This window comes from Xenopus laevis, chromosome 9_10L (assembly GCF_017654675.1).
Source record: "Xenopus laevis strain J_2021 chromosome 9_10L, Xenopus_laevis_v10.1, whole genome shotgun sequence".
Taxonomy (NCBI): Eukaryota; Metazoa; Chordata; class Amphibia; order Anura; family Pipidae; genus Xenopus; species Xenopus laevis.
Genome location: NC_054387.1, coordinates 19780005 through 19795085, shown reverse-complemented (window position 1 = coordinate 19795085; position 15081 = coordinate 19780005). Strand labels below are relative to the sequence as shown.

At 40.2% G+C, this 15081-nt stretch overlaps 2 protein-coding genes across 2 annotated transcripts; one reads left to right on the top strand and one right to left on the bottom strand.

The window, feature by feature from the left end:
• Positions 1-201: 201 nt before the first annotated feature.
• On the top strand, positions 202-5333 carry birc5l.L (baculoviral IAP repeat containing 5 like L homeolog; the record flags this gene model as incomplete). Its single annotated transcript, NM_001088943.1, is given in 4 exon segments — positions 202-386; positions 1721-1830; positions 2430-2547; positions 4962-5333. Coding segments are annotated over 4 exon segments (474 nt in total).
• An 874-nt stretch (positions 5334-6207) lies between these two features.
• Positions 6208-14611, bottom strand: tha1p.L. The gene is made up of 8 exons (XM_018240819.2): positions 14234-14611; positions 13678-13831; positions 13512-13595; positions 13313-13401; positions 12779-12964; positions 8970-9107; positions 8664-8856; positions 6208-6724 (listed from the first exon to the last, which is right to left on the bottom strand). The coding sequence occupies exons 1-8, from the start codon at positions 14321-14323 to the stop codon at positions 6426-6428; spliced, it is 1233 nt and encodes a 410-aa protein (XP_018096308.1). The 5' UTR covers positions 14324-14611; the 3' UTR covers positions 6208-6425.
• Positions 14612-15081: the final 470 nt, after the last annotated feature.

The window sequence follows — 15081 nt, the reverse complement described above, 5'->3', positions numbered from 1 at the left end:
CCGTCAAACTGGCCCTTTAAATCTCGATTTGTCCCACACAGTCCTTACACACAGGCTACTGCACATGACCGCCATATTTAATTGGTTGGAAAGAGCGGGAAAAGGATAGTGTCTCACAGGCCTATAAGCCGGGCTTGAGGGGGCGTGTCTTTATTGAACACGGAAGTTCCGAGCGCTATTCCCGTGATGCAGTGCGTGAAGACGTCATTGAGCCGCATATTTTTGAATCCGGCACCATGTTGAGTATTTCTCCGATTGTTTCTCTACGTCGCTGTGATAATGAGCCGTCTATGCCCGACGAATGGCGCCTGTATAACTTGGCTACGCGCCTCAGGACCTTCTCTAACTGGCCCTTTACTGAAGACTGCGCTTGTACCCCAGAGCGGGTAAGTAGGGCACTGGGCTAAAGAGAAGTGGCATTAGGGAGAAGGCAGTGGGTGTTTGGTTGGGATTGTGTGAATGACATGAGAGAAATATAACCTTATACTAACAGGGCACTAAATGGGAACAGGAAAGTCACAGGGCAGTAATAGGAATCTTCACTTTCTGTTTGACCTTCGGGTGAGGGGAGTTAAAGGCTGCAAACATGCACACCACAAACATGCACACCACAAACATGCACACCGCAAACATGCACACCACAAACATGCACACCACAAACATGCACTGAGCTGCTTAGCTTAATGGCACATGGGACATCTTGACTTCTGCTGTTTTCTGAATGCTGAGCCCCCTGTGTCACCACTTGTGATGTTTAATGAAAGTATCCAGTCTGATGTGCAAGGAACAGTGACCTGAAGATCTCCTCCCAAACATGCTGGAGTGCTTTTCATTCACTGACATTGATTGGTGGCTGTCAGAAAGAAGGGCTCTTTGGACACTGCTGTTTTCTGCCAGGGTAAAAGTGACCATCCTAATGCCCTGTGTGCCATCAGCCTTAGCACCCTTTTGTACCCTTGAAGGAGAACTAAAGCTTAAATAAAGTAGTAGCTAGAAATGTTGTACATTATGTTTTAGGCTTGTGTACCAGCCTAATGCAACCACAGCCCTTTAGCGGGGAAGATCTGTGTCTCCAAAGATGCCCCAGTAGCTCCCCATCTTCTTTTCTGCTGATTCACTGAACATGCTCTGTGCTGCTGTCACTTACTGAGCTTAGGGGCCCACTCACAATATACAGTACACATAGAATAGAAATGTCACAATATAAGGCTGATTAGTAATTAATACAGATAATTACTACATATCCTCTCAAAAACCAGTGCATTAACAACAGAATTAAATATTCAGCCTTGTAGCATCCGCTTGTATTACAGGCCAACCTTATTTTCTGCTTGATAATTAGTGACGACCCCTAAGCTTAGCTTCTCCACAGCTGCTCAGAGCCCACTGAGCATGTGAGTGGCGCAGACACTTTCCAAAATGACCCCCTGTGACAAGTTTGAAGTCCTGGATCATTGCTGCTATTGAGAAGCTGAAACTTTAGGCTGGTGCAATAAGTGCAGTATATAAAGTATGGCATTTTTAGCCATTCATTTTTAGGGTTTACTTCTCCTTTAATTGTATATGGCGAGGTTTAAGAGCTACAAATTCAACCCAGACTAAGTTCTGTATTTTAACTTAGAAAAGTAATGATGAATTTGTGCTGTTTTTCTTAATAGTGTAGGTGATAGTGGATGTGGCTTTATTTTTCATTCCTTCACTTGTTTCTTCTTTACTATAGATGGCAGAGGCTGGATTTGTTCACTGCCCCACTGACAACAGTCCAGATGTGGTTAAGTGTTTCTTCTGTCTCAAAGAACTAGAAGGTTGGCAGCCTGAGGATGACCCTATGTAAGTTATTTTTTTTTTCTATATCGCTTACTATGGTTTATTGCTGCTGTGTTTTACTTCTTGTTTACCTGTGTTCGATCTTCTGTGTGTGTGTACATTCACATAACTTTCATTTATTTATAGTAATGTGCATAGAGTGGCTGATTAAAGAGGGGCATTACCCCTTTTTTTTTTTTTAACATAATGAATAGGGCTTGTGCTGCACATACATTTTGCCTATTGTTTTAATTACGAATTGTATTTTTAATTCTACAGGGCAATTTTGCTCTTGAGGCCATTGCAAATATTTTGATTTCTGTCTGGGGTCATGTACTGTAAAAATACAGGGAAGGGGGAAAGGGTGGTCATATTGTTTCAGACCTTAAGGTAGTTGTGTTTATTGAAGGTTTTCTGAGAATATTTACTCGTATGTGCCAGGTTTGATACACAAAAGGTTGTGCATTAAGCTGTTTGACCCTAAGTGTGACAAAACTGGCCCCATATCCTCTTTATCTAATATTAGGCCAGCATAGGTCTCTCTTTGGAATCAGATGGATGGATGAAATGAGTTTAGAAGCTACTAAAAGAGTTGTGCATTACACCTATTCTTTGTTCCCCAGGGATGAACACAAGAAACATTCACCAAGCTGCTTATTCATCGCATTGAAAAAGAAAGCAGAGGAACTGACACTAAGCGAGTTCCTGAAACTGGACTTGGAGCATACGAAAATCAAGATGGTAAGATCTCTACTACAGAGAGAAAAGGACCCCTCTTCTATCAGGTACCCCAATGGTCCATTCAATTAATCAATTTCCAAACAATCAAACTTCAATATCCTCTTTAAATTAATCTAAATTCACCCCAACTAAATTTATACTTAATCAATTAAAGTGCATATGCTATTTTCAATTAGTTATAAATATTCATTAAATGCCATGATTAAAGTTTATAAATTACGGTGTAAATTCATTAAGTTCATGTAAGACAGATTCAATTCTAATTATCTAATTATCTGCCCACCATTAAATAAATCACCATGAATTGGAATGAAAGTGATTGACTCCCTAAAGTGCTTTATTAAAAATAGATAAAGTGCAAGTTCATTTGTCCACCGTTCGATAGAAATTGATAAGTGACCAAATTAATTATCAGGATAAATCCATTCCCCAGCAGCTCAAACCAGATATAATAGAATGAAAATTGATATAAGAGGGGGTGGAGTTGTCCCAAAACTTTCTACCGATATCGCAAGACTTGGCTCATAACGCCGAACCCGGAAGTAATTTAAGTGTGCGTTGGCGAACTCTGCTACATAGCCTTTTTTAAAACGTTAGCTTCAAGCTTTTTATTAATTAATCTGAATTGGTCAGGGGGGGTGGCTGTTGTTTAGAATTCTCGCACTCATTCTTCTCTTTCTATTGCAATCCCGCACTGGGATTCCCAAGGGGGCTAGGATTTGTGTTTTTTTGAGGTCTAGATAGTCTTTTCAATACGTAGGGCTAGCGTAAAATTCGAGACCACAGTCCTGGTTTTCCTGCCTTTCTTTGCTTTGTGGTGTCCCAGGGATAGAAAAATATTAGGTAGAAAGTTTTGGGACAACTCCACCCTTCTTATATCAATTTTCATTCTATTATATCTGGTTTGAGCTGCTGGGGAATTGATTTATCCTTACAATTAATTTGGTCACTTATTAATTTCTATCGAACATCAATCAATTGTAATAAGTCCTAGACGGTGGACAAATGCACTTGCACTTTACGTATTTTTAATAATTAATTTATTGAAACTTTAACACTAAAGCACTTTAGGGAGTTGATCACTTTCATTCCAATTTATGGTTATTTATTTAATGGTGGGCAGATAATTAATTAGAATTGATTTAATCTGTTTTACATGAACTTAATGAATTTAAACTGTAATTTATAAACTTTAATCTTGGAATTTAATATTTTCTCTAATTGAAAATAGCATTTGCACTTTAAGTATAAATTTAGTTGGGGTGAATTTAGATTAATTTAAAGAGGATATTAAAGTTTGATTGTTAGAGTTGGAAATTGATTAATTGAAATGGACCATTGGGATACCTGATAGAAGAGGGGTTCTTTTTTCTTTGTTGTATAAAGTTATACTGATCTAATCAGACCTCGTCTTCTATTGAGGGGATAAATCATAATAAAGGGTTATCTTTTCATTTATCAAGATCTCTGTTACTGTTCCATTCACCTATGTGACTTTGCAACTGATGCATACACATGGTACAGGTATAGGATCCATTAACTGCAAATCCTTTATCCAGAAAGCTCCAAATTACCGACTGGCTGTATTCCGTAGACTCCATTTTATCCAAATAATCAAACATTTTAAAAATGATTTCCTTTTTCTCTGTAATAATAAACCAGTAGCTTGTACTTGATCCCAACTAAGATATAATGAATCCTTATTTGAGGCAAGACCAGCATATTGGTTTTATTTAATATTTACATGATTTTCTAGTAGACTTACGGTATGAAGATGCAAGTTATGGAAAGATCTGTTACCTGGAAAACCTCAGGTCCCGAGCATTCTGGATAACCAGCTCCATACCTTACTTTAGTGCCCAGAGTACTCTGCAGTACAAGTTTGCAGGCTGGAACATATCAGCCAATCACTGGCTTAAATATTTGTATAGTCTAGACTACTGAATCAATTAGTAGAATGGGGGTTATAAAGCTGGCCATAGACGCAAAGATCCGATCGTTCGAATCAACGTACGATCGGACTTTCCCATCTCCCGACCCTCCACTAACCATTCAGATCAAAGTCTTTACCATTCCGATCAAATAAGAACAGATCACCCAATGTTCTGCCCCTGACGGCAATCGTACGATACTTATGTCCGACAAAGCTGGCGACAGTCTCCCTCTGAAAATCGTACCATCGGCAATACACGCAGAGATATTATCGGCAGCCGACAGAAATTTTCTAACCTGTCCGATCGACCAAACGACCGATCTCTGACGGTCGAAAAATGTCGGGACTCTCCACACATGGTCTGAAAATCGTACGAATCCACGATTCGTACGATCGGATCTTTGCATCTATGGCCAGCTTAAGTCTCATGCAGCCTCAGATGGACAGTCCTGTTCTAATATTAAACATTTTTTTTTTGTAGCAAAAGCAGATGAACCTGCACATTGAAAGGTTCCAGGCAAAAGCAAATGAGGTGCGGGGTCACTTGGAGAAACTTGATGCTGACGAAACACAGTGATTTCATTTTGTGTTTTAATACTGAGTGTATATATTCCCTGGCTGTATAAACTGTATATTACTTTTTATGAAACAATCGACCCTTACCTTATTTTATTTTTCTTGTTTTCATATTTTGTTTTTACATATTCCATAAACTTAAGAGGCTTTTTTTTAACTGCTAGCTGCACAACCTATAATATATATGTTCTTAAATGTTTTCACACAGAAAACTTAACCTACTGCTTACCATTCATGAAGCATGTATCTGTGTCAAATACATTTGATTTTAAATGTCTCTATGATTGGTATGTTTTTATTTTTAAGGATGGGGTACAGAACTATAATGCACTCCTGTCTTGCATAGAACCACCAGGTTAATGAACTGCATGAGACCAGCTTCAGTGTTTGCTTCTGCTGTTGCAGAACTTGATTGCTGGAGTAAAATAGCAGTTTGGACTCATTTGCAGGAAATTTTAGTCTCGCCATTAAATGTATGCTGCATTTGGTAAAGACAGTGGGAAAGATCAGAATTCTGTACATAAAGGTAGTAAATCTATATAGTAGTAAGGTATGGGATCCGTTATCCAGAAACCTGTTATCCAGAAAGTTCCGGATTACGGAATGGCCATCTCCCATAGTCCCCATTTTATCCAAATGTTTAAAAATGACTTATTTTTTTCTCTGTAAAAATAAAACAGTACCTTGTACTTGATCCAAACTAAGATATAATTAAAATGAATCCTTATTGGAACAAAACCAGCCTATTGGGTTTATTAAATGATTTTCTAGTAGATTAATGGTATGCAGATCCAAATTACAGAAAGATCGGTTATCCGGAAGACCTTGGGTCTCAAGCATTCTGTATAACAGGTCCTGTACCTGGTCATTATGCATAGAAAACTTTTTTTTTTTTGTGAAAAAATGCAGCTGATAAATATCCACCTAAAAATTACTACAGTGGGGTCAGCACTTTAAAGGGCAAACACAGCTCAATGTATATTCCTCTGTCTAAACCAGTTTCCCACTGATTGACTGCTCCAACACAGAGTTTTCCTTTATTCTATGACACCATACGTTTGTCTATATGAATTGTACCAGATTGCTACAAGAACTAATGTCTTTCTCTCAGAATACACATTATCATGTAATTCACGGTTTCTCAGGCATGATTCTGATCTGAACTTTTATTCTTCAGTAATTCCTTAACAAAACACTTTACATAAATCATGAATTCCATGGAAGCGTTCATACTACTGGGAGAATTTCCTCCCCAGTAAAAAATGACTTGGAGCTGGGTGTAAGATATAAGTGCTGGTGTAATGGTTAAGCATTATCGTGCAAGGGATTTGTTTATTATATTGAGACAATATGTTGGATAGCCCAGCATTTACTGTGGAATCTTCTCCTCGTTGTAAGTGTGAAGAACGGTTCTGAGCTTCTCAAGTGCCAGCTTGGTATCCTGCTCAGAGATGTCCCGATGCCAAACTAACCGCACACAGTGAGAGGACATTGATAATGCCAACACACTCACTCCTTGCTTATTGTCCTGCTCCAACTGGGTCATATCACTCAGTCCTCTGCACAGCTCCTCCGCTGTAAGCTTACCATTTACCATCAGCCTAACCATGTTGCTCTCCACTGTGGCAGGGTCAGTAGTACATACTGGAGAATTCATGGCCTGAACACCTATTGAGAGACAAAATGACTGTTTAAATATCTTTGCACATTCGTATCTATAATCTAACCTGGTATGGAATCACTTTGCTTCTCAGGAATAGTTACTTGAGCAACTACCTCTCATATTCCACGGGGATGAGTGCACATTATAAATATATACTACTGACTGGAATTTCATCTCACTATACACTGAGTTCTGAATATCAGCCTAAACAAAAAACTTTTCCTAATCATGAGAGTCCTAACCCTAGTTCTATGGGATTTCATGTTTTATATGCTAAATTATCTCCGTACATCCTTTTATTAAAGGAAAACTATACCCCCCAAACAATGTAGGTCTCTATAAAAAGATATTGCTTAAAACAGCTCATGTGTAAAACCCTGCTTCATGTAAATAAACCATTTTCATAATAATATACTTTTCTAGTAGTATGTGCCATTGGGTAATCATAAATAGAAAATTGCCATTTTAAAAAATAAGGGCCGCCCCTGGGATCGTAAGATTCACTGTGCACACATACAAACCACATGTAAGGTCACATGAGCCAATTAACAGACAGAGTCCTGCCTTTTGCTTCCTCACTTCTTCCTGTTACAGTTAGTGTTGTAGTATTTCTGGTCAGGTGATCTCTGAGGCAGCACAGATAGAGTCACGAAATGGTGGTTCAAGGCAAGAGATGTAAAAGGGCAATATTTATGTTAATATATATTCCAGTTTGGTAAGATTCTTTAATATGTCATTCAATTTGATATAAACTATCCGTTGCTTAAGTATTCATTTTGGGGGTATAGTTTTCCTTTAAGTAATTATTTTCCCCTTGTATTTGTTTAAAGGGGTGGTCCACTCAAGTTTAAATATGTTCTAAAATGGCTAATTCTAAGCAACTTTTAATTTTTTCTTTTCTGTAGTCTTTGAATTATTTGCCTCCTTCTTCCGAATGTTTCCAGCTTTAAAAAGGAATATAGATGATTCCATCTAAAAACAAATACTCTGTTAGGCTACAAATGTATTGTTATTGCTACTTTTTATTACTCATCTTTCTATTCAGGTCCTTGCCTATTCATATTCCAGTCTCTTATTCAAATCAGTGAATGGTTGCTAGGGTAATTTGGACCCTGGCAACTGAATTGCTGAAATTGCAAACAGGAGAGTTGCTGAATAAAAAGCAAAATAACACAAAACCCACAAATAATAAAAAACAATTGCAATATCATTCACCACATCATACCACAAGATATTTTGAGAGCGAACAAGCTGTTTAAATTGAAAATATGCATATGTTCTGGCCAATTCCAAGGTTTATACAGTCCATTATTTCAATTTAGTAAAACCGCTGGAAAGAGAGGCTGTGGTAATAATAGTAAAAAAGTACAATGACCTGTGGATAATAGAAAAAAAGGAAAATCTTGATTTTATAAAAAAAAAAAAATAGGACTTGAATTGAAACCATATTCCGCTTATGTATTGCACGTTTATTGTAAAGCGGTGTGTACATAATAAATATGATTACAGTAACCTTATATAAAATGGTATGAAGACAAGCTGGAGATTCTATTTATTTTTACATGCTCATACTGCAGCAACAGTTTCAAAATTGAATTGACAGTTTCTGTAGAACTAGGGTAGGTAATCTGAAGATCGGCTTCCTGAGTGTAGACTTTTGCAATGTAACACTGACACTCCGTTCCAAACCACTTCTCCAGATGAAGCCCCTCCGCAACCAGTTTGAAAAAAGTCACACCATTGGAATTTATCGGCTAACCAGAAAGGGGCAGACGCCATCGACTTGTCCCACCCTAGGCTGGTCTAAAAAATTGATTGCAAAGCATTATGCCATCCAGATGCAGCACATGTAATGATGCCTCAAATAATCTTATTTAATTCTGTCCAGCATTACATTACACCTGTGGTGGGAAATTGAGAATTGTAATGCAAGTAAATGCTTACCCAGTGCAAATGCTTTAGCATGTTGATGGTCTAACGCTACATTCTCCATGGCATGATTCAGGGCAACAATTCCAGCTGCGGCAAGTACACCTGCCTGGCGCATTCCTCCACCCAGCAACTTCCTTATACGCCGGGCCTGGGCAATAAATTCTTTCTGACCACCAATCAGTGAACCCACTGGTGCACCCAAGCCCTACGAGAGATATGACAACAATAAAAAAATATAAGTTTCTGTTCAAGAACTCCCTAGCTCCACAGTCGTCGTCATCATAACAATATGGTATCCTCAGCTTCCCATTTACTTACTTTGGACAAACAAATGGACACAGAATCACAGAACTGTACAATCTGAGACGGTTGCACCCCTAAGGACTGTGCTGCATTCAGCAGTCGAGCTCCATCTAGGTGTATTTTCAGCTGGTAACGGTCAGCAAGACTACGAACCTGCATACAAGGGAAGTTGTACACACAAGTTATACTATCAAAAACGTGCATGCTGTAATTAAAGGGGAACTATCGCAAAGATATATTAGCTTCAGCATACTGAAATAACGATCAATTAAAAATTCTGTACCATTTCTGAAATAATCAAGGTTATCTTCACTATTCCTCTGTAAGCATCTGTTTCTCCTCATTTTGTCTTCAGTTGGGTGTCCGATGAATCGTCCAATATATCTTATAGGGGGGCTCCTTTTGCCTAGAAGATGTATTAGAGCTCACTCTAATAAAATCACCAGAAATCCTGTCTCTCTACATGCAGAATTTGTGCAAAAGGCAGTTATTTTGTTAGATTTTGTTTGTGCTGGAATCATTTGCAGAATGAGGAGATGCTGAGAGTGGTTTAGTGAATATAAACTTGATTATTGATTGTATTAAAAAGTTTCTCACTTCAGTATGAGGAAGCTTATATATTATTTTCACGATAGTTCCCCTTTAATAATCAGGCAATAAATAAATAATATTTACATACACTGGAGAGAAAGAGCTGGAATTCTTGCCCACGTCAGAATTCAATAGGAGCGGCCACCTGATAAAGCCAGCTTACCTGGTAGGGAACTACTATTAGAACTGACTACAGTATAACCAACCAGCTTTATCCTGTGCTGATGCCAGCCTCTAATCAGGGGGCCTAACTACAGAGGAAGCAGACCCTGCAGCTGCAGGGGGGCCTTGAGGTATAGGGGGCCCCACAAGGCCCTACTAAATGAGCAATTTCAATATATTTGGGTAAAATAGGACAACCTCTGGATATTTTTACGGCCCTAAAATACATTTGCTGTGGGGCCCAGTAACATCTAGTTACGCCACTCTAATGTCTCACTCTGAACAGCCATAGCTTGATATTAATGTGCAGAATTGGAGCCTGAACATACTCCAAATACCACGTTTCTCCTGCAACTAGAAATGTGCACAATTTAAGCTATGGCAACAACATTAGGGTATACATTTTTTTTATAATGATAATTGCAGGGACTATGAGGCAAATTCACTAAGATCCGAAGTTGCGCCGCAATAGCTTCGCCACACTCTGCCGTACTTCGCCAGCGCTACCCAAATTTACTAAAATGCAAAGTTGCGCTCAGGGAGGCGAACGGTAGCGATGTTGCGCTAGCGTTAATTCGTAAAGCAAAGCAAAGTTATGCTTAATTTGCATATGGCGCCAAATTAAAGTACAATGGACGTATACGTAGCAGCAAATACATTACACTACACAAGCTGGGAAAGCTTCATAAAATAAAATAGAGTTGTTATTTTGCCCTATACATGTGCCCACTGTATAGTTTAGGTGCCATATGTTAGGAAATGTAGGGAGGAAAGAGGGTACCCCCAAAAAAATTTACGACCTTTTTCAGCCTATCACCCTTAAAAAAGGAAAAGACGCCAGCGTTTTTTGGGACTAAGAAAAAATTTCAACTTTTTTTACTCTATTGCACTTCGCCTGGTCTCAGTTGGCGAAGGCAAGTCTGGCGCAAGAGTTAACGTTCATGAAAATCCACAAGTTAGTGAATTAGCGTAGTTACGTCCCTTCGCCATATCGCAACTTCGCCTGGCGTAAGGGTGTGAAGTAGCGCTAGAGTAGGTCCACTTCACTAGCGAATTTATGCCAGCGCCCGTTAGTAAATTGGCGAAGTAACGAAATGACGTCACGCTGGCGAATTTGAGCTAGCCACTTCGCGCTTTAGTGAATTTGCCCCTATGTATTTGTGGATTTCTGCCCTGCTGAAGAAATGATGCCAAGTTTGTTTCTTCTGAAAAGATATCTGAGTGGTTTAGACACGTCTTACGCTTCTGCCACCATTCCCTGACATATGCAGGCCTTTTCCACCACTACTAAAGTTACTCATTAATGATCTATGGATGAATGCCAAGATCTTTGGTTCTGGAGTTGACATATATGCATTAGTTTGTTATAGAATGGTCAGTTCTAAGCAACTTTACAATTGGTCTTCATTGTTTATTTATTTATAATTTTTTAAACATTTGCCTTCTTCCTCTGCCTCTTTCCAGCTTTCAAATGGGGGTCACTGACCCCATCTAAGACAAATGCTCTGTAAGGGTACAAATGTATTGTTATTGCTAACTTTTATAACTCATCTTTCTATTCAGGTCTCCCATTATTCCACTGTATTACTCAAATTAATTAATGGAGCCTAGCAACCAGATTGCTGGAACTGCAGACTGATGAGCGCCTTAATAAAAAGCTAAATAACTTGAAAATCACAAACAAAAAAAATGAAAAGCAATTGTAAATTGTCTCAGAATATCACTCACAACATATGAAAAGTAGCCTTAAAGGTGAACAACCCCTTTATTATAAAGGTGTCCACACTAGGGCCACAGATGTTGCTGCAATGCCAGCATCAGCATACATATAGCTATGGATTTAAGTCCATAGTCCAATGACATCTAAGGGCTCAGCTAAACAGGTTAAAATAACTTGAACAGGAGTCTGTGTCTATAAATTCCAGGAGAACACTGAACTGGGTCATAAAAATCTAAACTGCCAGCACTAAGCCTGCAACAGTGTGAGCCCAAGTTGGACTTTTAAACTTGCTGGGAACGTTTTTCTAGACTATTAACTTAGTGGTAACTAATTATACAGCATATAGACTCTCCATAGTCTCTTCTGCCTGCTTCTTTTCTTGATTTGCAAAGAGGAATCAATAACCACCACCACTCAATCACTTAAACTGAGAAAACAGCAGAGGATACGTCTTTGTATAAGACTTAGGGTTCATAGGTTGCTTCACAAAGAATTTAGGACAATGCTACTAAAGACAGAGACCCCATGCCTACCCAAACTTCTGTGATCATAAAAAAAGTCATCCAGAGTGCCCGGGGTCATGGTAGTACACACAGATAATGGCAATTATAGCAAGACTTACCTCCACAATACAATATGTGAAAGGAGATTTAGTCACAGCTATTGCGGGTTGCCAAATCTTAGGGCACCCCCAGTGATTGTAATAGCTTGCATGATACCCCAAGCCCATGATCCTGTTATTGGAAAACAGGGGGTATTTCTGCAGTTGTTCTACGGCACAGTCTCTCTTCTCTGGGCACAGAAATGTGCATGCCCACTAGCGTAAAAAAGCCGGATTTTTGCTCCTATGTTTGACTATTACTTTACTGAGGATGCGCCTGTCCGAACAAGAATGAAAAGAAAATAGAAGAATCTGAAGACAATGACAACAAGGATTCGCTGCAGAAATACCCTGCGCCGGTGCAGTTTTTAGTGAATAGGATCACAGATCCAGGGTATTGGGAGTTCAATTTTAATCACATTAACTTTAGTTCTCCTATAAGCAATACAACAGGCTCTATTTTTTAGCTGCATGACAGCGACAGGTATAAGGTTATTAGGGATGCACCGAATCCAGGATTTGTTTCGGGATTCGGCCTTTTTCAGCAGAATTCGGCCAATCTGAATCCTAATTTGTTTTTGTTTTGTCACAAAACAAGGAAGTAAAAAATGTTTTCCCCTTCCCACCCCTAATTTGCATATGCAAATTAGGGATTCGGTTCGGTATTCGGCCGAATCTCTCGCAAAGGATTCGGGTGTTCGGCCGAATCCAAAATAGTGGATTCAGTGCATCCCTAAAGGTTATACTCACCTCCTTCATGTATGACAAAGGCAGGACACGCCCACCCATCCGGTTATGGCTATTTTCCAGGCAGATGAGCTGGGTTTTTCCAAAGTGAGCATCAGGAAAGCCATGCTGGATCTTGCTCTCCAAATCCTGCAGATCCAGGCGCCCATCATTCAGCGTCCGCACAGGCCGAGAAAAGACTCCTGCAATCTAGTCAGCAAAGCAATCGTCATACAGAAAGTCCAGATCTCTGAAGTGTATAATTATTGCTGCATGCGTTTGCTGTGCCACTAGGGTTGCCACCTTTTCTGGAAAAAAATACCGGCCTTCCTATATATTTATCTTTTTTTTCTATTAATAACATTGGGATCAACCATCATTTTTACCGGCCAGGCCGGTAAAATACTGGCCAGGTGGCGACCCTACGTGCCACCCATTTGTATTTAAAGCAATACAGTGCCCTGCTGTTTCACACTAGTCGCAAACAGATGCCGGATGCACATAGGATGCATACATGCAACATGCCCTAAAATACTGGGCCAGTGAGGTGCATCTTACCTGTGCTATTCCACCTTGCTCATATATATAAGTGTGAGACTCATCTCCAATCAAGGCTTCCGCTCCTCTGAAACTGCAGTGACACATGACTGTAATGAGATACAACTTTTCATGAGTAAATGCCAGTGGTTAGACTATAAGGTTGTCACCCAGCTAATACTCTTTTACGCCTCTGTATAAAGCTTGATAATTACGGTACCTGAAATTAGGTTTCCCATTGTACCAGAGCTAACAAAAAGGGCATCCTCTGTTCCAAGCAGTTGAGCAGCTTGTCGCTGGATCTCTGCAGAATAAGACAAGAGCGTTGGTGACATGCTGCCAGGTTTTCTCTGCTGCCCTCAACCTGTGGCAGTTACTGCCCTCACCATTCACAGTAGGATCCTCTCCAAACACATCATCTCCAACCTCTGCCTCTGCCATGGCTCGGCGCATTTCCTTGCAGGGTTTTGTCACCGTATCGCTGCGCAGATCCACCACCCGTTGTTTGGCTGCTGATGCCGCTTCTGTGGACGTATACATCTACATGATAAAAGGATAAAATCCACATATTATCTATATATATACTGTATACAGCCAGGGGCGATCCTGGCCACTCCGCCGCCTGAGACAGCAGCAGTTGCTGCTGCCCCCCCTCCCCCGGAAATTCGCTTTTTGCTGCCCCTGGTACCTAGTAGGGTGCTGCCGCCTGAGGCGACAGCCTCAACTCGCCTCATTGGCGAAGAACCCCTGTATACAGCACATGAGAGTTTATAATGTTAATGCATACATTCCCAGCCTTATAATTGTAAAAGTGATGGCTATAGAAAGCTGTGTTTGTGGATCCCTTTCTCCTCCCTGGTTCTGACTCTTGAAACACTGTAGCAGTTCTTCTGAATCAGGAGTCAGATCCAGCAGTGCAGAGATTATTGCGTGGCTATATACCTTTCTGAGACAAAAGGAATATCTGGCAGTGTTCCTCTTCGCCGCCAACTGCAGCTGCCCCCACAACACTGATACGCGCCGCAGTCTCATGACATCCTTTCTAAGCAGCTCAGAGTTTGGACTTTTAAGTCAGCGCGGTGCATCGTGGGATTCATAGCCAGCCACTCGACTTTGGAAAAGGCTTCTCGTCCGGCAACTCGAAAAGATATTTCCCGGCATGCAAAAGTGACCACACGTGATAGCCAGAAGATAGCGCTCAGGAGCGTCTGACATAGGGCACAGACAGGCGTCAGTATAACGGGGTTGTGTATATTCGGTTCTCGGGTTTTATAACTATTCAGAGTGGCGGAATAAACGCGTATATGGATTGTTACCACTGGTAATGTGGTCTTAGAATTATTTTATGGTTTCAGGTTTGAACCACTAGGTGGCGGTGTGACGTTACACGTTTAGTTGGCTGAATGACTGTACTGACTGAATTGTGTTGTTGTGTTAGACAGTGAGGCAGATGCAGCTGCTTCATTAGATATCCCAGCAATCTCAGGGCACGACTGTCTGTAGCAGCCTTTAAAGGGACACATAAGTTACTGGTTAGTAGGGATGCACCAAATCCAGGATTCGGTTAGGGATTTGGCCTTTTTCAGCAATTTTTGGATTTCGGCTGAATCCTTCAGCCTGGCCAAACCGATGCAAATGCAAATTAGGGGCAAGGAGGGAAAGCGCATGATCTTTTTGTCACAAAACTAGTAAAAAAAGGTTTTCCACTTGCCACCCCTAATTTGACCATCAACTAAAAAAACCAATTTGCCAGGAAAACAAAGGGGAGCTGCCTGCTTGTCCCTGCAAAC